This window comes from Corvus moneduloides, chromosome 9 (genome assembly GCF_009650955.1).
Source record: "Corvus moneduloides isolate bCorMon1 chromosome 9, bCorMon1.pri, whole genome shotgun sequence".
Lineage (NCBI taxonomy): Eukaryota > Metazoa > Chordata > Aves > Passeriformes > Corvidae > Corvus > Corvus moneduloides.
Window position 1 is genome coordinate 6,228,292 of NC_045484.1, and position 24,197 is coordinate 6,252,488.

The 24,197-nt window shown below is 41.2% G+C and overlaps 1 protein-coding gene across 2 annotated transcripts in view; it reads right to left on the bottom strand.

Annotated features, from left to right (window-relative positions):
• KIFAP3 (kinesin associated protein 3) overlaps positions 1–20,183 on the bottom strand; it is a 66,729-nt gene extending 46,546 nt beyond the window's left edge. For both annotated transcript variants that reach the window (XM_032118100.1, XM_032118099.1), the window contains exons 1-10: positions 20,032–20,183; positions 15,427–15,558; positions 14,034–14,188; positions 12,909–12,964; positions 12,277–12,418; positions 11,043–11,142; positions 10,161–10,285; positions 9,606–9,704; positions 8,741–8,919; positions 6,685–6,847 (exon numbers count right to left, since the gene is read on the bottom strand). In XM_032118100.1, coding sequence (XP_031973991.1) covers positions 6,685–6,847; positions 8,741–8,919; positions 9,606–9,704; positions 10,161–10,285; positions 11,043–11,142; positions 12,277–12,418; positions 12,909–12,964; positions 14,034–14,188; positions 15,427–15,558; positions 20,032–20,063 — 1,183 coding nt within the window. In that variant the 5' untranslated portion in view covers positions 20,064–20,183. The remainder of the gene's footprint in view (positions 1–6,684; positions 6,848–8,740; positions 8,920–9,605; positions 9,705–10,160; positions 10,286–11,042; positions 11,143–12,276; positions 12,419–12,908; positions 12,965–14,033; positions 14,189–15,426; positions 15,559–20,031) is intronic.
• Between the last annotated feature and the right edge of the window lie 4,014 nt (positions 20,184–24,197).

Sequence of the window (24,197 nt, forward strand, 5' to 3'; positions counted from 1 at the left end):
GACATGGAAATCTACAGTTGGTCTCCTAGACTTCAACAATAATTTGAGAAACTCTTAAGTAAAGAACAAACTTGTGAGTTAAGATGTTTCCACAAGTCTTGAGGGAAAGCAGAGTGTAACCTTCTCCCTTACATCCAAACTTGCAAAATCCTCGGGATCTCTAGGACTACTCCAGCAGCAAAATTGTTCCACGCAGTCCTTTGAGGCCACTGCTCTGTGAGCAGCTTTCACAACAGCTCTAGAAAAGGTGCTCCTCTCTTCCACCCCGACCCTCATAGAGGCTTTATGATGATGTTACCATAGATCAGGAAGATTACAGAAGTGCCCCACCCCTTCTTTATGAAGATTTTTCCAAGAAACTGGAACTAGTTGTTTGTGTTCTGTCATGCTTCAGGCATCTAAGTTAAGCTCTGTAAAGCTTTCAGATGTCAACAGTTCAGCAGAAGATTAGATTTACTTTTCACTGTTAAGTATTGCTCTTGCAATAAGCTAAGAAACCATTGCAAGCATTGAATTATCAGTCACATACTGTAAGCTCCACAACAGAAATACTGGCTCAGGGGATCCTTTCCCTGCATCAGTTCAGTGACTTTCCACCAGCTCAGTTCCCCCATCTCTCCACTCCTGTCCTTGCTGCTGCCATGAACATTTCTATTTTCAGTCAACACACACGAAGTTAGTTTGTCACAACAAAGTTATCCTCTTTACTAAAAAAGCCAGTAACACAGCTAAATACACACATGCCCTTGTGACCAGCACACCACAGCAATGAGCTGTCACTCACCTGACACTGACGAGTCTCTACATTGAGTTCTACATTTCTCAAAATGAGAAGTCAATTTTTCTTTAAAGTTTGGTGTCTGATCCACATTCAAGGTATCTAAATTTAAGTGCTGGGTTCTAAGACACACTGTGCACCCAACACTCTCCTTAAGTCACTCAGATATGCTTAGGTCTATCTGCACTTCTAATAAGGATTTTGAACATGAATGTTAAAGAGATGGTTTTGGTTTGCGGGTTTTTTTGTGTCGTGGTTCTTCTTGTTTGTTGTTGAGGGTTTTTCTTTTTTTTTTTAAGCCTTGGCCATACTCACCACAAATGATAAAAACACTACCATTAAAATAAATCCCTTAATAATTACTGCTTTCCAACAGACTGGTCCCTGTAGTTGAACTGTTACTTAATGTGCTTCAGCCAGCCTTTACTATAAAGGAATGGAGACACCCCAGGCAACATTCACACAAGTAGTATTGGAACCAGCTGCTGCAGAGCCACCTTAGGAAAAAAAAGGTTTCTCAATTTAATTGGGAAAACAGGAGGAAGCATAAATTTTACTGCCATTAATAACTTCAAGCAATCCCAATATGACTTCACCTCACCCTGATGGCTGGACATGTGCTTTTTGTTAGGTCTTTGCCACATCTGACCCTTATTGTTTGCTCACTTGATCAGGTAAGAAAATGTATGTTTCTTTATAGGATAAACGAGGCCTATTAAAGTCAGAAAAAACACTGCAGTAGCCTATAAGAAGCTCCATTTTTCAACAGATGTGTGAAGCTCCATAATAAATTCATTACAAAAAGGCTAAGTGAACTCATAAAGAGAGCACATCTACTTTAAGCCTTCTTAAAAGAAACTTTCATAAAAGGAATAGAGCATTAAAAACCCACAGCACTCTGTTAATTAGAGAGCAAAGTACTACTTGGCTTTTTAAACAGCAGTCACCATGTAATCCAGCTTGGCTGCATACCATATCAAGACTTGATTGTTAAGAAGCCCAACATACAACTGTTTGGCAATTCTTTGATTGCTCATTAAACCCAACTTGTAAAGAATGGAAAAATATCAGAGGAATTTCAGCAGTTCCCAGAAAAAAATTTATCAATGAATCCAGTAAAGACAGGCTCTTCACTGAGGACTAAATCAGACTGTCAGTGCTACTTTCTGCTCTGGCTTCTCCAGCTTAAATCAACAAGTCAGAGAAGTCTAAATTACTTTGAAGTTTGCAAACCATTGCACAGCCCTTGAATTTTTATTCAAGATTAGGTGGCTACTGCTTCTCAATGTGCTGATATTAAGTCTTAGAACACCAAGAAATTAAGAGCATCGTGCCAGGATGCTCACATCAATAAGGCAGAGAGGCTAGGCACAATCTGTGACTGGCAAAACCACAGCGTTGCTGCCTGGGGCTGCCCACACTGTATTTCAGAGTGCTGTGTAACAAATGCTCGTCTGCTTGGCTGAACACAAATCCACAAAGCCAAAATGCTTTCAGCCACTGTAATATGTGCTGGAAAACATAACCCAGGATGTTCCTCACCACCTAAAATCATTTTGAGATTGACCATCTTGGCACTGTGTGGCACTTTTGCAGTTGTATGCACAACCCTTCTGCACTCCATGTTCCATTTGGGCCTGATTTGCAACTGGTCCTGTTTTGTGACCCACCCATTTTTTAGCTCACCAGTATCTGTATTCAATCAGCCTTCAATTTTTAAAAGCGGACAGTAATTGCAGGCAACCAAAGAGATACTTAAGCCTGACTTCCAAGCATAATGGAGTTTTATTCTTTCAGCATGGCTTGCACTGGGGAAAAGAAAACGGCATTTCAAGACAATATGTATTTAGTACACCTAAGAACTGTCCAGCAGCTCTGGGAGATGAGCACACACATCATAAAAAAAATGTTCCCTGCATGGAGCCAGACCTACTCCTTTTACCCTTTAAGCAGCAACAGTTCCCACTGTAACAGCTTTTGCAACATTCCCTGTAATTTGCATACTTAGAGAGGGATAACTAACTGATGGGAGGACCCAGGAATGTCAGTACTGCCCACCATACGGGGATGCTGCCATGAGCTGCTTCTGAACAGGGGTTCACCATGAGGTTTGCAGGCTGCCATAACCCCCACAGCAGCACTCAGCTGGCTCTGCTGTACAAACTGCCTGCTGTTCTCATGGCAAATGGGGAACTATTTGTTTCACTTCACAAAGGCTAAGAAACAACTCAGACACAGCATAAAATAGCACCCTTATTAGAAGAATATGAATCACAAGCTGTGCCTGTATTTAAGAGAGCTACACTAAAAATTTTGTATTTGGTTTGGCCACTTAACTGAAAAACAAAATGGATCTGGTCCAAACAAAAAGTGAGGGGTTTTTATTCTTCCTTGTAGACAATGTTTTCTTCTGTTTGCTGCCAGGGCATTTACTTTATAAGCCAATCACACAGCCAGGGGAAGAATTATGAAAAAGGGTAACATTTCCCTTATGTCCAACAGTGGAAGAGCATTTCCAGGGATTAAGAAAACAGATTTATATCCTGTTTTTAAGTTCAGCTCTATCTTTCTCCCTTTCTAAACTCTACCATATTTGAAGCAAGTCACTCCTCTACTCCACTTCCCTTGAATTGTGCCATGCACAATGAGAGAACCCTAAGAGTGAAGCAAACCTCCACAGAGTAGTGTGTAGCAGGCTGCTTTGGTCTCTCCTTCCAAGGAGATGCCTGGAAGACACTGAACCTGTGTTTTCCACATTTCAGGCAAACATCTAGTTTAAACCACTTGGTGAAGTCACATGAATTCTCACCTTAGGCAACTGAAGTCCTACTTCACACATATTGGCACAGAAAGGAAAGATCACTCTAAACAAAATTTCTAAGTATTAAAACAAAGCCACACTGCAAAAGACATTCTTTGCAGGGCCTGGGTGATTCAACATTTAAAAGGTTTTCTTAAAGGACGGAAGTCACACAAAGCAACAAAATCTCTTTTCATAGCTCCTCAACCATCTTATATATAGAAAAACCTGAATACAGCAGACTGTATCTTACAGGCCTCCACAGCTCTGCTTCAGCTTCAGATCTCAAGTCTGAAGCCAAACTTCCCTCAGCAGCACACAGCTCTTCGAGAGTTGCAGTATAACAAAGATCAGCTGTAGTTGATTAATTTGGGTGCCTGCAGGGAGCAAGAGGAGTCTTGTCATATACAATACTTGAGACTTGTGAAGAGAGGCCACGAAAATGAGCAAGTGGTGCTGACTGGCACAGCTACATGGGGAAGCAGGCACTGGCACCATTAAAAAGGAAAAGCTAATTAAAATGGAAACAGAGACTTCAGCAGAATTTCTCATGTCCATGCTTTCAACAGCAGCTTCAACACTCTGGAGTGCAATGGAAAGAAAGAAGATGGTCGTCCTCCATTACACCCATGGCATACTTATTCCATTCCCGAGAGCTCAGCTGAAGCCAGACCATCCCCACTGCTTCATTCAGACCATCCCCACTGCTTCATCCCCACTACCTACATTTAGAGCCTTCCTGCTCCCAGTTAAGTGTCCCTTGGGAAAGCAGCACATCTTCCAGAACTGAAGACTGCATCCACCTCCATGCTCAGCCCTAAACCACTGCCTAACAAATCCTTTAATTCTTTGCAATCTCAACTCTCTCCTTAAACACCTACTACACTTAATTTATACTCATCTCAAACCCCATGCTAAAGACCCAGAGGCCCAGCATGCACAAATGCTTAATTTCAGGAGGCTGAGTCAGCACACTTGACCTCTTGACATTAGGAGTTGTACTGGGACTTGTCAACAGCTCTTGTGCTGTGTTAGCACTTGGAGATGACCTGCAAATGTAAACTGAAGGGTACTGACTTGAATAATGTGTGTTTAATACCCAAATAACCTGTATAAATGGGGCATCCGGCACATTGCTGTTTTATTATTCAGGTTGCAGACTTCTCTCAGATAGGATACGCCAAGTGATGCATTTGAGAATTGCTTGAATTACCATACCAAGAAGAGTCTCACAAATCACAGCAATGGCTTAAAGAAACAAGTAATAGACAATATTTCTACCTAGATTTTCTCGTTAGCACACCAAACGTAAGTATCAACCAATTCTAGGGGGAGAAGCAAGGGCAAACAGCACATGCCTCTATGAAAAAAAAAATTCAGAAAAAAGAGAATAAAATGGTTGAATACTTCCAAGATGAGAAAAGAAACACACAGTAAATATTCTGGAAGTACCAGCAGGACTTGCAGTAGATTACCCTAACAGCCACTTCAGGAACAGACTCCAATTTTAGCAACCAGTTCTTCTGAGCTAAACAGCCTCCACACAGGCCTAGTTACAACTCTAAGAGAATGGCATTTGAAAAGCAATTTTCCTCTCCACGTTAGAAACAGACACTAGAAAGCAGATATTTAACTGGTGAGTTCAGTCTGACTCTAATTAAATGGGGAATTTCTGGGAGCAGGGACTTCAGTGATATTTGTTGTGCCATTGTCTGGGGTGACAATCCCCCAGAAGCCTCCCTTAGATCATAGCATTATCTGCAGTATGAGCAAAAGGGAAGAGTTCCTGCTCCAGAAAGCTTACAACCAAAGCTGAATCAAACTAACTAACCAGACCTTCTCTCAAACAAGAGAAAAGATATTTCCTCATCAGCTTCCACTTCTCAGTTCACTTTACTACCAAATAACATTGTCTTGAGGATAAAAAGATAAAGAAGAGGGATTTCAAATGCCAATTTTCATCGTCCTAGCTCAGACCAGTGCAAATGTGGTTGTGGGATAGAAAGCATAAAAAGAGGTGATGTCATTTCAGGATACATCAGGTAGCTGTTATATAATAATCACCAACAGGATTAAGGCTTCCAAAGCACTGTAAGTTTTTATGGTATTAACTAAACAGCAATAAGGCCATGTTGAGGTTGAAGAAGAATTAAGGAGACACACAATCCTAAGAGACTACAAAGCTAGAGGAGAAAGCTCAGATTCACCACTGCACTGCCCTTGCTCCAGCCATTATCTGGACGCACCATCTGCACTGGATTTAGCACATCCCAAAGTCAACGTATGTCAGAAGACTCTAGCAATGTCTTACATCAGTGACTCACACAAGACAAGATCCTCTATTCCCACTCAGCAATCCTTAGAGCCAAAACCTGCTAAACCTTTAGTGTATCTAGCAGAGCAGCCTCCAGGTAGTATCAGCCAAAGAACACACAAAAAGCAATAAAAATCCCTCCTCAGAACTCCAGCATACAACAATGATCAAATAGAACAATTCTCTGCTTTTTACAAACTCCTTATTGTTTCCATGGCTTTCCCCTAGAGACAACAAAAAGTTTCACTTGTAACTGATGTATTTGCATGATCTTAACACAAGATTCCCAAACTGTAAGTACAGAAATCAGTACTGCCTAGACTTAAAACTAACAAAATTGGGAGATTTCTGATCTGGCTAGACAAGTTACAAGAGCCAGCAGGTATATCAAACTTCATTAAAAATAAATATATATATATATACATATAGTTTGTACCTCCATCAGCTAGGCTCTGTGAAGTTGCTGGCTATTTTTCCTAGGTGCTCCCCCAGAACTACAAACATCATTCATGTGTCAACTCACATGGTTTTCAGGTAGATATTGAAGTAATTTTAAAGACTGGAAGATTCATTCTACAGTTTAGGATAACCTAGAAATAAATCTACTGGAAACCTTCTAAACTTCTGTTTAAACCTGTGTGTGACAAGATGATGTAAATGCTGAGAAGCTGGGAGTAGTGAGGAAGTGGCAAAGACAAAAGAACACAGCAACTTTTAGGCACATCATATCATGATGCAAACAGCTCCACTGTCCCTGCTGAAATGTCTGTGTAAGACCAAAAGAAAACATACCCAGGAGTGCAGTGAGTTTGGGAAGCAAACCAACATGGACCATTTTACTTCTCAGGCCTGTATCAAAGGAGAGATTTAGTAAGAGTCGAAGAGTGATATTCAGCAGGTCTTCATGTTCACATGGTACCATTTTCACAAGTTTTTCAATAATATCCATTTCAACCTGTATTTCAAGAAAAAAAAAATCCATAATCCACCCAAACTTACTTTGGCTTCAATATCCAATTTGTAGCCATAATAGTGACTGTTAATGCATTTTCATCTGAAGTAGTTCTGCTTATGCCTTTGTGGTTGAAGTCTTCTAGACTAGGTTACTGGGAAACATTGATTAAAAAAGATTTTGAACCAAAAAGTTCAGATGTCTTGGAAACATTCCTCACAGTTGGAATACTGCAGGAATGTGGTGAAGACATCACTTGCAAAACTAGATTGGGGTGAGCAAACTCATTTAAACTTAAACACAAGCAATCCTGCAGCAACTGCCAGTAGAGTCAAAGACAGATCCAACCAAGAAAGACAGAAAACTGGCATCCAAAAAGACTTTGAGACCTTTCATTATGAATTTCAAATGAACCCCTAGACAGAAGTGTGCATGTGCTCTAAGAAGAGGCATGCCATCCGGTATGTTCATTTAATAAAAGCATGAAAGTCATCTTGAAACATGTATCACTTTCAAATTAAAAATTGGAATCCAGGAACTGAGAAGTGGTATCAGTTCCTGAGATCACGTTCACTTTACCAGCCAGAAAACACGTCTGAACATTGACTGGCAAGACTTCAGAACATTTTTACCATGTTTTAAACAACATTTCTGTGCTTTTATTTGACATAATCTTTTAAATGCATTCATTTTTTTTGTTTCCCAGATCCTTCTTTGGCCAGAAGGAGGCACATAAAATTACTTGGCATTCTTGAGACTTCTCCACGTATATTACTAGTTTGGTTATAAATAGACACTGAATGAATACTAAGAAAAGAAACTACAGCTCTCCCCACACAGCACAGTGCAAAAATCAAACAACTGACTGGACGGCTTTGATCAGAAACAATCATGATAGAAAGAACTCCCATCTCACTGCCTTGAATTTAATATGGTCCTTGAATAGCCAAGGGAAGAATTTGCTATAAATACATATGGATTGTTCAGTTTTACCTAGAATCAGGTGCTGCACAACTAATCTTTGTTCATTTTGCCTTTGACACTTCTGTATTATTGCCCAATATAAATATCAGAACACCTTCTTATTCACTGGTAGCTTTCCTTAATAATACCATGGAAAAAAAAGTATCATCTTTATTATCAGTAAGGAATGCTCAGACAGCTGACCTGAAGCAGACCAACACTTTCAGTGTTAGAACACTCTGAAATAAAATCAATTTAACAACTTTGTTTCATTTGTCTTTCCACTACATCAGATGGAATGGGGAAAGTGTGCCAGCAAATCAGTGGGCTGTAGACCTAATTCTTATTTTCCTAACCAAGTACCATATATAAATAAGGGAGATACTTCTTGTCTGCAGTGTTCAGTGTACACGCATGCAAAGGTCCAATTAATTCACTACTGCTTTTACACAGATCTTTTCATCTCACAATCTATGTGTACCATGGATCTCAGATTACCTCTTGGATAAGGAAAATGTATCATTTTCATCTAATAAATTGTAATAAAGGCACAAAGGTGAAGTCAAGCATCTATTAAAAGATCCGTAAAGGAGATACTTGACTAGAGCTTGAAGTCATAAAAAAAAATACGTTACAATTTCAAAAGTGTAAGACTTCAACAAAAAAAAAAAGCTTATGAAGAATAACTGCCTCCAGTTCTTAGGAGCTAACAGCAGCAGGATCATACTCTCTGTTGGGGATGACAGCTCCTCAGAAATGTTTGCAGTAGGTTACAACTGGATCTTGTGCTTCTTTTCTTCTACTCATTTTACTTGTAACAAAACAGGATAATTACAGCTAGAGATACTTAGTGTCTCCCTCTTCCCTCCAACCACACAAAGTTTTCAGAACTCCAACCTTTCCAGCAATGCAGTAGAGTGCTACAAGCCTCACCATATCATTTTTGTTCTCCATGAAAATGCTGAGTTTCTTCAGGAAGGTTACAACAAGGATAAGCAGCTCAAAATTATCCCGGTCCAGTGCTTTCACCAACATGTGGACAATGTTCTTGTTTCTCATTTTCAGCTCAATGCGAGTATCCTCAGCAAGGTTCAGGAGCAGGTAAATCGCAACTAACAAATCATACCAACAGATCAAAACCAACACAACTAAACAAGTCTCTATATACACTCTAAGTGCTGAAGACAAGACTTTCAGAAGCATTATGCTCCCTTTTCAATGCATTTTGAAGGCAACTGCCTGTGAACGTTTTTTATTCCTCTTTAAAAAGCATTAAGAAGATTAATTCTAATCATGGCTTTGAAAAAAAACCTAAAATTATGATCACTAGAAGCTTTTCATGTTGTGTGGTATGTATTTTTTCAAATTTCAATTCCAACAGGAACCATTAAAAAGCCCCTCTCAGGAAAGGTTTGCCACTCAGATAATTTCAGTCTAAAATTAAGTGTATTTTAGTACAGAAACTGAGATAGAATGAAATCTAATCAATGAGTCAGACAGAAGCTAAGTTAGGCAAAGTCAAAAAACCCAAATACCCAAATCCTCCCAAACCCACATCATGAGCAAAGCAAAGTGGATCACTTTCGCTCTTCTTCTTCTGACAAACGGCTTTTAAAATTATTAATAGTGTCAAACAATCTGATTGAGTACTTGTCTTCTCCCTATTCTTTGGCAACACTCTTCCATATTCATCCACACATTCAGTATGTTTAAGACATCCTGGTTATAACAAGAATCAAATGGAATCCCTCAGCCACATTTACCAACAACAAAATAATTTGCTACTTGGATTTGGTACCTCTCAGCAGCTGTTCCTGCTTGACAACCAGCCCTTTGTATTTTTTGTAAGTTTTCTCATAGTCCTTTTTCAGAGTTTGATTTTCAGGATCTTCATCAAGTGAATTGCAGAAGTTAAGGAGTTCAGAGAAAAGTTATACAGGCTAGATGACAATTGTCCTCAAAATTGTTACTCAATCACTAGTTAAAAGCAAGAGATCTATGGAATACCCAGTGTCAAGACTCTACTTCAGCAACAGCTTGGTACACCTGTAATCCAGGCTATGATTCTTCTCTCCTTCTAGGCCAGGATATAATACACCCTAATAAGCAGCACATCTGTTCTAAGACATACTACTGATAAAATACAGCATTTTTTTCTTGTGTTGCTTTAGTAGCTTCAGCATCCCAAACTCGTCATTCTTGGGCTTTTTCATATCTGCAGTTGTATTTTGCACTTTCTAGTAAATTCTACTGCTTTTACAGAAGGTGCTGTATACTCATCTTGTATAACCCAACAACACTTGTCAAGACAAGTCAGAAGCCATCAAGCTATGCCAGAACATCAAAAGGATATCAGCTTTCTTCTTTTTAGCAAGTTCTTCCTGCCAAAGCTCATGTCTCTTCAGCTCATGGTCTATGATATTCATACACAGGGCTCCAATTTTGTAATGTGTGATGATTCCATGAAATTGAGAGAAACTACATTGAAGAAATAATACTCGTGAGGAATAAATGCCAAGAACTCCGTATCTATTTTGATATCTATGCTGGCAATGACCCGATACTGCACCACATGAAATATTAAAAAAGGTATTTACTGTGTGCCCCATTATAGCACTTCCCTATTGAAAAAATAGTTCAAAACAGGAACAATCCCTGAAAACACGAATATTTTCTCAACTTGTAGAAAGACAAGGAACAGTTTGTTGTTCCAGGTCAAAATAAAAACACATTCCAATTTTCCATGCATAAAGGCAAAGGTTTTCCCCTCAGCCCTGCCTTCCATACTGCAAGTGCTTCACAGCACTCTCTCCTCACCAGAAATACAATAGAGACCTAAAAACAAGGTAAATGCAAATTCTGCTTGAATTTTTTCTAGGCAGGGTATGCTGAAACACTGGCATAGCTAAATAAGAGCAAGCACTCACTTCAGTTTTGAACATTGTTTCTTCCCTATAGAGTGCTGATGGAAATTACAGGTGGCAGCTCAGCCACCTTTTATTTCTGACACAAAGCTATGAGTCAGAATCTTTACTAGTTTCTTCCCAGCTCTCTTAGACACTGCCTCACCATGAGGGTTCTTTTTGTTATAAGCAATAAAATTGAGGCAGAAGTGTGTTTCTGTCTGTTTTTCCTGTTTCAGTGAAGTTCCGTAGCACAGTGCAGAAAACAAATGGAAAGCCACTAAGCAGAGCTACATTCCTTATGTCCCTAAACCCAGGGACTCTGCACTCACCTTGAAAAGCAGAAGAAAATGTAAATTATATTGGTAGCGAGTTCAATGCTTTGTTTCCAGTCTTCCCTCAGCACTCTAGCCAATGCACCCAGGGCAGTTTCTGAAGTGAAACAAGATTTAGAGAAGCATCAGCATTTTGTGTCCCTCCTTTTTATCTTGTGAGCCTCAGAATTTGAATACACCTTATTCTACATCTATCAGTTTTCTAGTGGCAGACTTCCCCAGGTATCTCACTTTAACAGGCAACACTGCTCACAAGTTCCATTTGGAGACTGTACTGAACTAGAGAGTACCCTGGGTGGTCATCCTGTCACAAACCCTATGAGGAGACAGTATGGAAGGAAACTGCAACCACACACCAAAGTCATCTTAGAACTACCACTAACCTTCAGACCTTGTGGCCTCTGCCAGCTCTGTGTTCCAAACTACATTGTGTCCCCAGCCTAAAACATGACAATTTTCACTTTCAACCCTCCTTTAAATTCTACCTTGACAGACAGTATTTCTTATCCACCTTTCTATTTATTTTCCCCCCAATGAACTTCATATTATTTAATAATTTATTTCTCCTTGTCTTATTTCATCTCACTTTTCCATTCACCTTCCCCTATCTCTTCATGTGCTCTCTTCATGTACACCAAGTTACTTGATCAGAATGAGAAAAGCAGCAACTGGGAACACAAAGCACTAAAATATTTTCAACAACTCATAGGGACAAGCCATTATTTCATGGCTCACCATTCCCATCCCATTCCATCTTCCTTGGTGACACTTCAAGATAGGTATGTACTGAAGTCATCATTTACTCAAGGAATGTAAAGGTATAAGGGCTTAGCAAAAGAGGCAAGGAAAGAAAATTACAAAATCAACTTATGTCGGCTTTCAAATCTGCTTTTCAAGGCAAGTTTCCTCATCTACAGAATACAACAATACATTCTCATCTCCAGCAGTAATGCCAGCCGAAGTTAATTTAGCATCAAAATAACTAGGATCAGAAAAAAAAAGCTGAAGCCTGCAGAGGCCAGGAAGATTTCAGTATTAGGCCCACCTAAGACCAGTCTGAGCAGCTTCCATTTGTAGAGAGATCCAACTGGGCTTTGATGGCCACCTTATTATATACAGAGAAATAGAGTCTAGCAAACTAAAGAAAATCCCAAATTAAAGGTGAACTACTTTTCCCTGGACACAAATTAACAGCACATCAAGAGAAATTACCATTGGGTTTTAAAATTACCATTTATAAGCAGCTCTTCCAAATTATCAGGATTCCTGGCCAGCTGCAGAACGAGGGCAGAGCCACGCACCTTGTCAGGAATGTCCTCATACAGTAACTCAATGTACTCATCCATATCGTTGATATTGGCAACTTCATCAATCTGAAAGCAGTCAGAAGTAAGGGTTTCACAGAGAGATGGCAATTCAACACCAGCAATCACGTTATTCAGTCGTGAGACAAAAGCTTCTGAGTACACATCTTAAGCAAAGATAAAATACAAGTTAAAAAACCCCAACACACACAGAATCACTGCCAATGAACACCAGGAAATCTGAGGAGATATAATTCCTAAAACCAAAGGATGCTCAGACACAACTCTGTGTCCTGTCCAATGTTCCAGACCTCACTGGCTGTCCTGCTGCATGCTATACTTGGAGGGGCAAGTATGCAAGTCACTTTATGTATGCAATTCTCTTTGTGGAGATAATTTTTTTCCATTGTGCAATATTTCCAAACCAAGTTCTTAGTTTAAAAAACAAGAAGCAGAAAAATACAAAAGTTCAGCATTTCCTCTCCCCTCCTCCCTTTTATAACTGCTTACTGAAGTAGTAAACGGGGGTTTGCATTTCTCTTTTAACACCAATATTTACCTCTGTTCCTTCAAACGGGGGTGGATCTTTTGGCTTGCTGGTTTTCTCTTTCTTTTCTATAAAGAAAAAGACATGGGTGCAGTTAAGTTACACACGCTCTAGTTAAATCAAGGTCAAAGTCCTTTTCACCAGCTGATCTGCCAGACTAATTCAGATTTCTGAAGCTGAACAGTCCCTAAGCAGTAAGGCAAACCCCCAGCTGCCTTTTGTCAACTCAGTCTAAACGATCAGTTATAGCCCCATCAGCTGGGGAGACAGAGGGTAATAAACCTTAGAGCAAGCCCAGAGTGACAACATGCACTTCCACAGTGAGATACCTCAGCAGTTTTGATTGTGCTTGTGCCCTGTGACACACCAAGAGACAGAAATGCAGAGAGAAAGAAGGTAAAACATGCAAAGTGTGTACAGTCAAACCACATATATAATATAAATCTTTGTTTTAAACTTGTCTCACTAGGAATCCAGCTCAAGAACAAAGCTTACCATTTCATGGTTGCAAGAAACCTTACTAACCACAAGGTAATGTAGGATCTAATGTTTAATACTAAACTGTCCCCTGAGCAAAAAGTTTAAGGTAAACTTAAGAATAAATAGGACCACCAAAAGGCCAGGAACTTAAGATGACAAGATGAGAGAGAAATACCCCAAACTGTCTGCTACACCATCAGGCTCTGAAACTCTCCAGCTTTACACACAGCCCAAATTCAGCCTAGGCACACTATCCACCCTTGCAAGAGGTGATGCCAGAGATCTTTCTGGGAAGATCCTCACAGAGACTTTTGATGTCACTGCAAGTGCAGATTCAAAATGAAGAGGCTGAACCAAATAGCAGAATCTGTACCTCTCAAGTCCTGCTAAAGCACAAGGCAGCCAGTAAGAAGCATCAATGCTAAGTTTAACCAAAATAATAAAATAAATTTCATTGTTAGAAAGGTAATTTCCTCCAATCTCACTCCAACACCATAATTTTTTCCAAGGATGATTAAACCATGCCTCTCCCCTACTGTCACTATCCCCAAAGAACTCATCAGGCACATTGGGATCTCAGCTAGAAACACCTCACACAGTAGCTGTTCAAGGCAGAGGGACCCCCATCCCAAGCTACTTTGTGCCTGTATTTTTTACCTTTTCCTGCTGAGGCATCTCTGCGGTTCTGCAGGTAGTACAGCAGCTGTTCTACTTCTCCAAGCTTGGAAGGGTGAATGAGCTTGCATTCTTCAACAACCTTTCGAGCCAGGGAACCAATGTCTGTATTTGCATTAAGACTCTTCAGACGAATTCTGCAATACAGACAAGTCTCTTTTCAGTTCTTAAATTTTTTTCATCTTCAGTCCTTTGATTATGTTTACACAGTCATGAATTTCTTGAAGCAGAATGATCCTGATACACCCAGTGCCTGTGCCTTTCATGTCAAAGTCGTGTCTCTGAACTCCAAAAGGCAAGCAACTGTCAAACAGATTTGATGAAGCATAACTATCCATGAGCTGACAAGCAGCAACATTAAATGCAGCTGTAGGAACAGATCCCTTACAACCATCTTTGATACAAAAGACAGTAACTGATTTGCAATATACCCCATAAAAAGTGCACAGGACCACAAAGGAGTACTGCACACAAAAAAGACCCAAATAAAAAACAGTTCTGGGTGTTGTCTGCACAGTAAGGTTCTTCTGGAGTGCCAGAAGCCTCCCACAGCTCTGGCAGATCTGCAGCCAGGTCCACAAGCAGTGAGCAGTAAGAAATCTCTGTAGGTATTAACAACAGGGTGGAAAAAGGATTTCCACCACCCTGCAGATGCAAGTTATGCTTGCATCTGATGACAGAAGAACACTTCTGATATCTTCAGAAATTTGAGATAATTTAAGGATTCTCTTCTTTTCCCCCCCAATTATTCTTCTTATATGCACTCACACAGGTAGCAACTTCAGCTAAAATTTTCAAAAAGAAATCATTTTAGAGATAAAACCCTCTAGAATAGGTCCAACCTTGCAGCTTGAAAACTGAAGTTTTGATAGTTCTCTGGGCTTTTCCAGTGGGGAATATTTTAATGGTCTTGAAAGAAATTATCAGGCAAAAGTAAAATGCAGATACTGTAGTGAATTCACTGACTGGGCAGGGGCAGATCAAAACAACAGGAGAGCCAACAGCTGGAGCATAAGGCTGTCAAGGAGGTTCTTGTAATGATATTTCTTGCTCCAACACGAACTACCATTTGCACAGGAAACAATCACTTTACTTTTCTCTGCTTCAAGTACCCATCATGTAAAACAGGAGTAATCACTTTTCTTTACAAAACACCTTAAAGGACATGGCTGAAAAGCAATTTACAGCACGTGTTTCACATGTTAACCTTCCTAGGTACGTGTTCTTTCCTGGCTTTGAAACCCTCTGCTAGCCCAGCACTAAGCTGCATGAAGATTATAACCTACAACTTCTTAGAGGCAAGGTGATATGTTGAGTTATTGAATCTACGACTATGAAGATCGAAATAAACTATCAGATCTTGCTATGACCTTACATTTTCTGACATTCCTTGCGTTCCCCCAGCATGGGGTCTCCCAGCTCTCCCAGAATTGTTGCTTCCACTTCATAATGGACAATGAGGGCTTTCTCAGATGGATGCACATCTATGTTACCTCCTTTCACCTTCCTGTCATAAAGAGAAAAAAAAAAAAAAAAATTAAATGAAAAGCTCAGAAAACATACCAGAGCAGAAATCAGTTACCTGCCTCCTGTTCTATTCAGACCCTAAACCCAAGTACTGCTCTCCTTCCATACCATATTCCATCCTACACAACTGTACCAAAGCCTGGTGCCAGTGGCATATTCTTGACTACTATGCGTTGTACAGAAACATCCAAGCCACTGGTCAAGCCTGAGTCACAAAAATCAGGTAAGGAAAGAAATCAAAGTTATCCTGTTCCAAATTGCCACAATGAGCAAAAAGATGCATTTCACCAAGGAGGTGAATTTCCCATTTGATTCCCCATAACCTTGTCAGTATTGACAAATCTTTGTTTAATGGCCTTAATTAGTGGAGTCATTTAAAAACAGATTTTTTTGTCACTCTCTTGGCTAGTTCTTAGTAGTTAAAATTCTACGAGACTGAATTACAAATAATTTGTATTTCAATTTAACTATTCTCTTGAAGCACAAGCCTCTTTGCTACTGTTCTTCACCTCACTGTGCCTGCTGCCAGGCTTGAGGGATTACAAAAATCAACAGCTGCCATCAAAAGATATAAATCATGTCTACCTGCTTTTCTACAGCTACAGATACTTGGGAAAAGTATTCTCCAGGGAAGTACTCTGGGGCATGTCAGTGCCATAAGGGCCTGTCCTGCTCTCCCCTCCTTTGTGCCAAGAATTCTGTGTCCACAAGGCTCCTGAGGAAAGGCTCAGATGCATGAAGATACACCTCATTTCTGTTTTCAAGCAGTGGCAGAACCATATCCAGAGAATACAGTGACACATTTTTTATTTATTGGTGAAGATGACTTTTGTCCCTTTTCCACTGGGTACTGCCAATCAAATAGGTACAGTCATGCCATAAACCAGGCTGCTAAAGCACTGCAGATTAAAAACACCTCCAAAATGTGGATTTAGCTTTTGGGATGTGGGTTGTGTTTTCTTGTTGGACGTTCAGTTTTTTTAGACAGATCATGTCCATAAGGAGAATTACAAGTGGCTTCACCAGTAGTCATATCAGCAGGTAGCCTTGGCATTGGGTCAATTGGGTCAGAGAAAACAACTTCAACCTCATAGAGCTGAAAATGTCAGCAAATCCAGATGCAGCCTGTGGTGTAACCACTCTCAGCAGAAAATGTTTGAGATTTGTCTCCATCTACCCAGCTACTCTGGTGTCCACTTTCCCTTCTGCAGAATACAACTGCAAAAAATACCTTTGTCTTGAGATACAGCCAAAAAACTCCACAAACCACAGAGAAGTCTGCTGCGGGAAATGAAGAGTCCAGTTCCAGCTACCAGCCTTGCAAGGACATAAAGCTACAAAGCAAACAAATATATCTCCCTGCTAGAGAGCAACATTTTCCATGAGAGTATAGCAAAACTCCATTTATGACTTAAGAGTTTTTTGAAGATATTTGGGTTTGCTCCCCTTTAACAGTACCTTGATGCAGATGTTTCATTACAGTATGTTCTCTGTTCTCACAAGGTCCAGTCTTGCAGGAGAGAAAGCTTATGGCAAATCTATTTCAAAAGAATCCAGCTCTCACTCCCCACCTCCAAATATATTTCTCCCATATTAAGATCTACCAGGAGATGCCAACTGCTCCTGACTCAGGCTCCTGACAGTCAAAGCTCTGGTTAGTGACAGCTTAGTAATATTTACAGATATAAAGAAAAGGATGGGTAGACAACAGGGGTTTGGTAAAGTTTTACAAGAATAAAGGTGAACTAACAGCTCATCATTGCCAAAAGGACTAGATCTTCCCATGTTTCCCTGCTCCTGGCAGTCACCTTGGAGTTCAACATGAGGGCTCATCAATCCCTGTCACAGTCAATTGCAGCAATCCAACAGAAAACTCTCCATATTTTGGAGAGAGGAAGCTTTTCAATGTGTCACAGAACTGAAGTCATCTATAGAAAAGGAACAACACCTCCCATTTATTATCAGGAAGAAGAAGGAGTGAAACCTCCTCCTTTTGGCAACAGCAAACCACAGATCAGCTTAGCAACCAGGAGAGTCTTAGCTTAAGACTGCTTAAACTGTTTTAGGACTTCCCACATTTAATTTTTCCTTAAGAGGGACAGATGTGTAAACTGACCAACTTGCAGCTGCAGAGATTTTCTACCCTCTCACACTGACAAACACCCTCTCTGCCTGAGCTATTTCTGAGCTAATGAAGTCACAAATCAATACACAGCCAAGTTCCCTCTCTGAAAATCCTAACTTGTGAAATACTTGAAGACCTACACTAAAATGTACTCCCCAGCCACTGAAGTTGCTTTTCATTTGGAAAACACTGCATTCAGATTGTCAGCATCACAAGGTACATCTTTATTTACAGAAAAAAACCGTCCTCTCCCCCAAATCTACAAACATCTTTTTTACCAATTTTCTACACATCTTGAGTCTGTAAATCACTTCATAAAACATTTCAAACTACAAACATTATAACAAGTAGAAGCAGCAATGCACTGGGGAGCTCTCATGCACATCAGCCTGTCCTTTCACTTCACTGCTTGCTTTGTCAACAAGAACGCAGTTCACTTCAAGGTTTAAAAGAGGAAGGCCTTTTCTACAGACAAAAGCTGGACAAGCTGAGCTCACATAACCAAGGCTGGAGTGTTAATATTCTTTATTAACTAATTCCTTTAGAGGGAAAAAGCAAAAGCAAACTATCCTAATGAAAAGTGGGACAAATGGCGCACGTGGGTAAAGCTGAAAATCCAATAACAAATCCCAGCAAGTCAGACTTGGTGGGAGGGGGAGTGCCCATGGAGGATGACAAGAGGGAAACAGGGAGCAGAGGAGTACCAGACTTGCACACCAGCCTGGTCACATTAAACAGCACAGCAGGTAGTTTTGGGTTTGTGCTCCCAAAAAAAGAAAGAAAACTACACTTGTTGCAGGGATGACTACAAAGGAAAGATTCCTCCAAAATCATGTAAGATGGAACAAACTGAACACGCAAGGCTAAAAACCAGACACTACTCCAAAGATACAGCTATTGATTTAACTAAGGGTGGCCATTTACTTTTTACCCATCATAGCACTGTCATGACAGAACTAATGTTCAAAGATTATCAGGAGGGGTTTTTTCCCCTGCGCTGTTTCCAACTATGGGTCTTAATATGTGGCATATAAGGGGAGAAAAAGCAAAACCTAGACAATTTAAACATGAAATTCTGCAAATGCTAGTAACTGGAAAGGAAGTAAAAAACAAGAGAAGACCAGGAACTCCGTACGATTCAAGACATGATGGATAAAATCACCTGCATGATAGGAGCAAGTGACACTGCTCACACATCACATCTGAACAGAGGCCTAGATGACCTGGCATCTTTTGGAATTGAGTCACTTTTCCTCTGAAACAACTGACAGAGATCCTATAGTTGCCAACTCAGACCCTATTCTTTACGCTGACTGGTCTCACTGCCAAATAGATAAAAGGCACCATTCATTCATCACATCTGCAACATCAAACCCAGACCATACACTTTATATACCACACCTACCTCTTCCATTCATGTCACTTGTCCCACCCAATCTGCCATGACATACTCTCAAGCTCTCCTCCGAATCAGTCCATGTCTCCCAGCTGCTCTCTGAACCTGGCCTTACTGTCTCTTATCCCATCCCTGACCCCCAAATCAGCCACCTGCCCCATCCCAACACCTAACACACAATGACCCTCCTCACTCATCTCCTAAGAGCATCTGTTCTCTCAACTTGCTGTCACTTCAGTGCCTCATCCCTAGCACACCAAAAAATGCCACCACAGCCATCCCCAGACCAGAGCACTCCTCCAAACTACCACCTTTCCCCCAGCAGTACCTACCCCATCTCTCTGCCTACCCTGCCTTTGTAACCTACACTGATCCTTCACCCTCCCTGTCCTCATTCAAGCCTTCTACCCAACAGACTGGAGCAGGCGGAGGGGGGACCGCCTAAACAAATCTGTCTCCCATTCCCAAACCCCTCACCCATCTTACCCACCACACCACAATCTCCAGAAAGCTTCCAAAACAGCCATTCTTCACTCCCGATACCTCCACCCACGTCATCATCTCCCCTCTCAAAATACTCTCCATTGTCACCTCCCCACCTAATATCTCCCATCCATCCCCAAGCCAGTCCTCACTACAACCAGCGACACGTCAGCCCCTCCCTCCACCCCCTCTCCACAGCCCCTTCTTGTCCCCCAACCCACCACTACCCACTCACCGCCCACCACACCTTCAGCTCCCCTATATTCCCCGAACCACAACCGTCCATCCACCCCTCTGCAACACCCCGCAACACCTGCGTCTCCCGCCCCACAACCTGACACATTCCATCCCTCAGGACAAGCTGCCGCGCCTCAACCGCCACGGTCTCCCCCCACCCCGTTCATCCCCAGCACGAACTGCCGCGCCTCGTGCCCATCCTCTCCGGTTACCTCTTGAGGTACCGGGCGTCCTCGCTCTGCATGGCGGCGGTGAGGGGCTGTGAGGGGATGGGGGGGGCGGCCCAGGCAGGGCGCGGCCCCGCGCGCGGTGCTCGTTACCAGGGAGAGCGCGAGCCCCGCCCCGCCCCGCACGCGCGCTCTGAGCACGCGCCGCCAGCCCCCGCGCACGCGCGCCGCTCCCGCTGCCCGCCCCGCCTTTCCCTCCCCGTTAGCGCCCCCTGCAGGCGCGGGGGAGGTGCTGCCCCGCCGGGTCCTGGCTCCTCACGGGCTGTTTGCTTACAAAGGATCAGGAGATGAACGGAAGAAGCTGGGTTTTCCCTCTAAATGTGCACATAAGAGTTAAGTTTCTAAACTTGAGACGTTGCGTTTCTGGGCGTCAATATGACCAGCTATGGTTCAAGCTGGTAGAGACTTGACCGAGAGTAAGAATTGACCCGAACTCAAGCTATAGTAGAGGTCGGTGGGTTGGTACCCTTTACTTAGTATTCTGTATTTATTTAATGCTTATTGTTTTGAAATTGATATACATCACTGCCATCTCCTGACAAATCATGAAATGGGCTTTCAATTAATCAGGAAGTTGTTTTAGGCGAGAGGTACTTCAGGACCTGTGAGCAGCAAGAGTGAGGGCACTTCGTGTTCACAGGATCACAGCATAGCTGGAGTTGGAAGGGACCTCTGGAGATGATCCTGGCCAACCCCTCTGCCAAGGCAGGGTCACCTGGAGAGGTGATACAGGGATGCATGCAGGTGGGTTTGGAATGTCTCCAGAGAGAGAGAGACTCCACCACCTTCCTGGACAGATTCTGCCATCACCCTTTGCAAAAGAAGTGCAAAGAACTTCTTCCTCATGCTGAGGTGGAACTTCTTGTGTTTCTGTTCATGGCCATTGTTCCTCATTCTGTTACTGGACACCACTGAAAACAGTCTGGCATCATCCTCTTGGCACCTGCCTTTGAGACATTTATACAAATTGATGAGATCCCCTCTCTTCTCCAGACGAAACTGCCCCAGCTCCCACAGTCTCTCCTCATAAGAGATGCTCAAGACTCTGTGTGCAGTATTTAGAGGAGGACTGAAGAAGGGCTATTGTGGTGTCCTGCCCCATTATGGCCATCTGAACTGGTCACTGGTCCTCAGCAGCAGCTCTTGGCTAAGCCCAGCCTTAAGGCAGCCTTGGTGTTTTGAAACATAATCTTCCTTCTGGGTCAGCAGCACTGCTGCCCAGACACTGACGCACAGAGAGCACAGAGATGATACTGCTGTAGCTCCAGACTCAGGCAAAATAGCTGCAAGTCCAAAAGCATATTGGAAAAGTTACACTGTACAGCCAGCACCTGAATCCTCTGTCCCTTTATCTTGTTTCCAAGCCTCTCTAAAGAACAAGCAAACAGCATCATATCCAGGAGGTATCAGAAAGGATCTTAATGGGCTGTAGTTTTCTGGAGTGCTCTTTGCTGCCCCATAACATACAACCAAAAATTCTCTCTACCCAGAGTCATAGGGGTAATACAGAAATAAATAATAGACAACAAAGCTTTTGCTTTTATTGTGGCAGAATGCTAAGCATAAATACTTAATGTCTACTGATCCTATTAAAGACTAAGAATTTTTATACTTTCATAATCTGTAACCAAGCAGAATAAAATATTTTGTGGTATCCACACAGTGCCCTGCCTTTGTTTTAACAGAAAATACAAAAAGAAAGTACCCTGAGAAATATGAAGTGCTACCTTAGTGCAATGAATTTACAAAACATTGCTAGAACACAACGCCTTTGTTACTATGTTTATTCTATTTTTATCACAGTAATACTGTCATAAAGAAAAAAATATAGCTACCTAATCAGAGTGATAATTCTCCAGTGATATCAGCAGCTCTCCAGATAAGCATAAGCCAAACATTAAACTCTGAATCCATATAATAGTCTGATATTTACTGAGCACTTAGTACCTGACAATCTCCATTTATTTCACTATGAATTTATCTCGTTTATCTGGTAACATATGCCTATGAATGGAGAATAGTTTTAGACACCTATGCAAAGTAGGTCAAAGATTACAAGATGAGAATGATACTAAAGAATGTGAGACCTGAAAAATACAAGTGAAGAAACATTTATTCTAGTTAAATGTGCCATCATGTTTCGGCTAAAATTGGCTGTTTGACAGGACCTGAAGGGACAGCAGAGGCTGTCTCAGCCTGACAGAGTCCAAATGAAATACTTCAGCTTTGTAGGGAATGAGCCACCAGAACTGCCAAGATCAGATAATTCTGCTGGTCAGTGACAACTAGTTGATGCTGGGTTTAGAAAACCACATGGCATAAATACCAAAACCCATGTATTGTGTGGAAGAATCCTTTAAAATTAAATTGTAGAGCACATGCTGCCTGAGGTTTTGTTCTACAGCCCGGCCCTGAACTTCTGATGTTGTAGTGCACCATTTCCTTACATCCCTTCCCTTATAGTGTGATGAGGTTTATGGGACGAGACTCTGGAGATCCCCTCACCTGCATGGTAGAAGTGCATGTGAGGAGGAGAAAAGAGAGTATGGTATTTGGGGCAGAAGGGTGATGAAGTTGCAAGCAGAAGCTGGAATGTACAAGATCTTTGGTTTCTACTTTTTTCTTTTGTTTGGGGGATTTTGGAGTAGTTTGGTTTTTTTCTTAGAACAGTTGTAAGAAATATTGTTCTGGAGTCAGGTTGAAGAAGAGATTTTTTGCAGTGAGGGAGGAAGGGTGTGAAAGAGCATGGGAGTTGCAGAGAAAATCAGAACAGGAGGAGAATGGTGGAGGAAGCTGCATGAAGAGAAGTTGGGGAGGAGGAGCGAAGCAGGTGGGTAAAAAACGAGGAAAAACAGAACTGTGGAGTGTTCTCATGTGGTAGATGTATGTACGTGTACATATATATATATATAAGTATATGGTAGAATAAGCACAGATGAAGTAATTAACAACATTTTTATGCAAAAAACACCCAGATTTTTATTTTTTGGTCAAGGTGCAAACAGATGTTATTAACCAGATGGACAGAATACACTCAGTGACATTGTAGCAGCACCTACCACATTGCCTCATGGTAAACCTGATTTTATTTCTTCCTGTTTGTTCTCTTATGACTGAAAAGTACTGATACTAGCAGTGATTTTTAAGTCAAAAAAGATGTTTCCCTTGTCTTCAATGAGCCCTTAGTATATGACATGGCTGCATGTTGAAAATGCATTGGGACTGGTTTCTTTCACATCACCCTGAAAAAAAAATCAAACAAAATAACTAATACTGTTTTTCTGTAGCAATGGAATTGTTAAAATGTAATGGACTAATCTCATGTTTTGTGGAGTTGAGAAACCAAAGCAACCCTGAGATTTGTAATCTATCCATTGAATATTGCATTTTGCTCTCTGGAAAAAAAATAATTCAGTGGTTTTGTAGGGAAAAATCATGAATACGGGATATTTTCCTAGACCTTGTAAAATGAACTGTGCATAAAACTACTTAAGATTCTTTATTAGTTAAAATAAAGTAGAGCACTCTGAGAGGATGACTTCCAGGGAAACATGCTAGGTGATTAGACTGTGCAGCTCAGTGGGAGATGGAGATGCTGTTGTTCTGATGTGCTGTCACACAGTAAGTGATTGAGGAATGGAGGTAATAAACCCTGGGCTTAAAAATTTTTGCTGGGAGGAGGAAGTGAGACAAGGCAAAGCAAAATCTGATATGCAGAGGGAAGGTCTGGCTTAGCTCTGCTGGATGGAATTAATCTTGGAGCACAGATCAAGGTGATTCTTGAATGCCTTTTTGATCAGCAGTGATAGGGACATCTGTGCAAGAGAAGGGCATTTTCAGTGGCACATGATCGTGCTGGCAAATTCTGGCTGCTTTTGTTATTCTTGAATATGAGACTTTACGAAAATGAAAACAAGATTCTCCATTAAGAGCTGATTTTTATTTTATAATATATTTAATCCAACACTGAGTAAATGTATCAATTTGCAACTCATTCAAACCAGGGAAGAAAATAACCTGTAGGTTTTCCTTGTTTCAGATGTAAAAAGAAACATCCAAAGATGTGAAAAGAAACCGACCTCTTCAAAGAGTTTTCTTTTGACTATTCACTGTAGAGCAGAGTGTGCTGTTTTCTCCTTTGGCCTATTGAA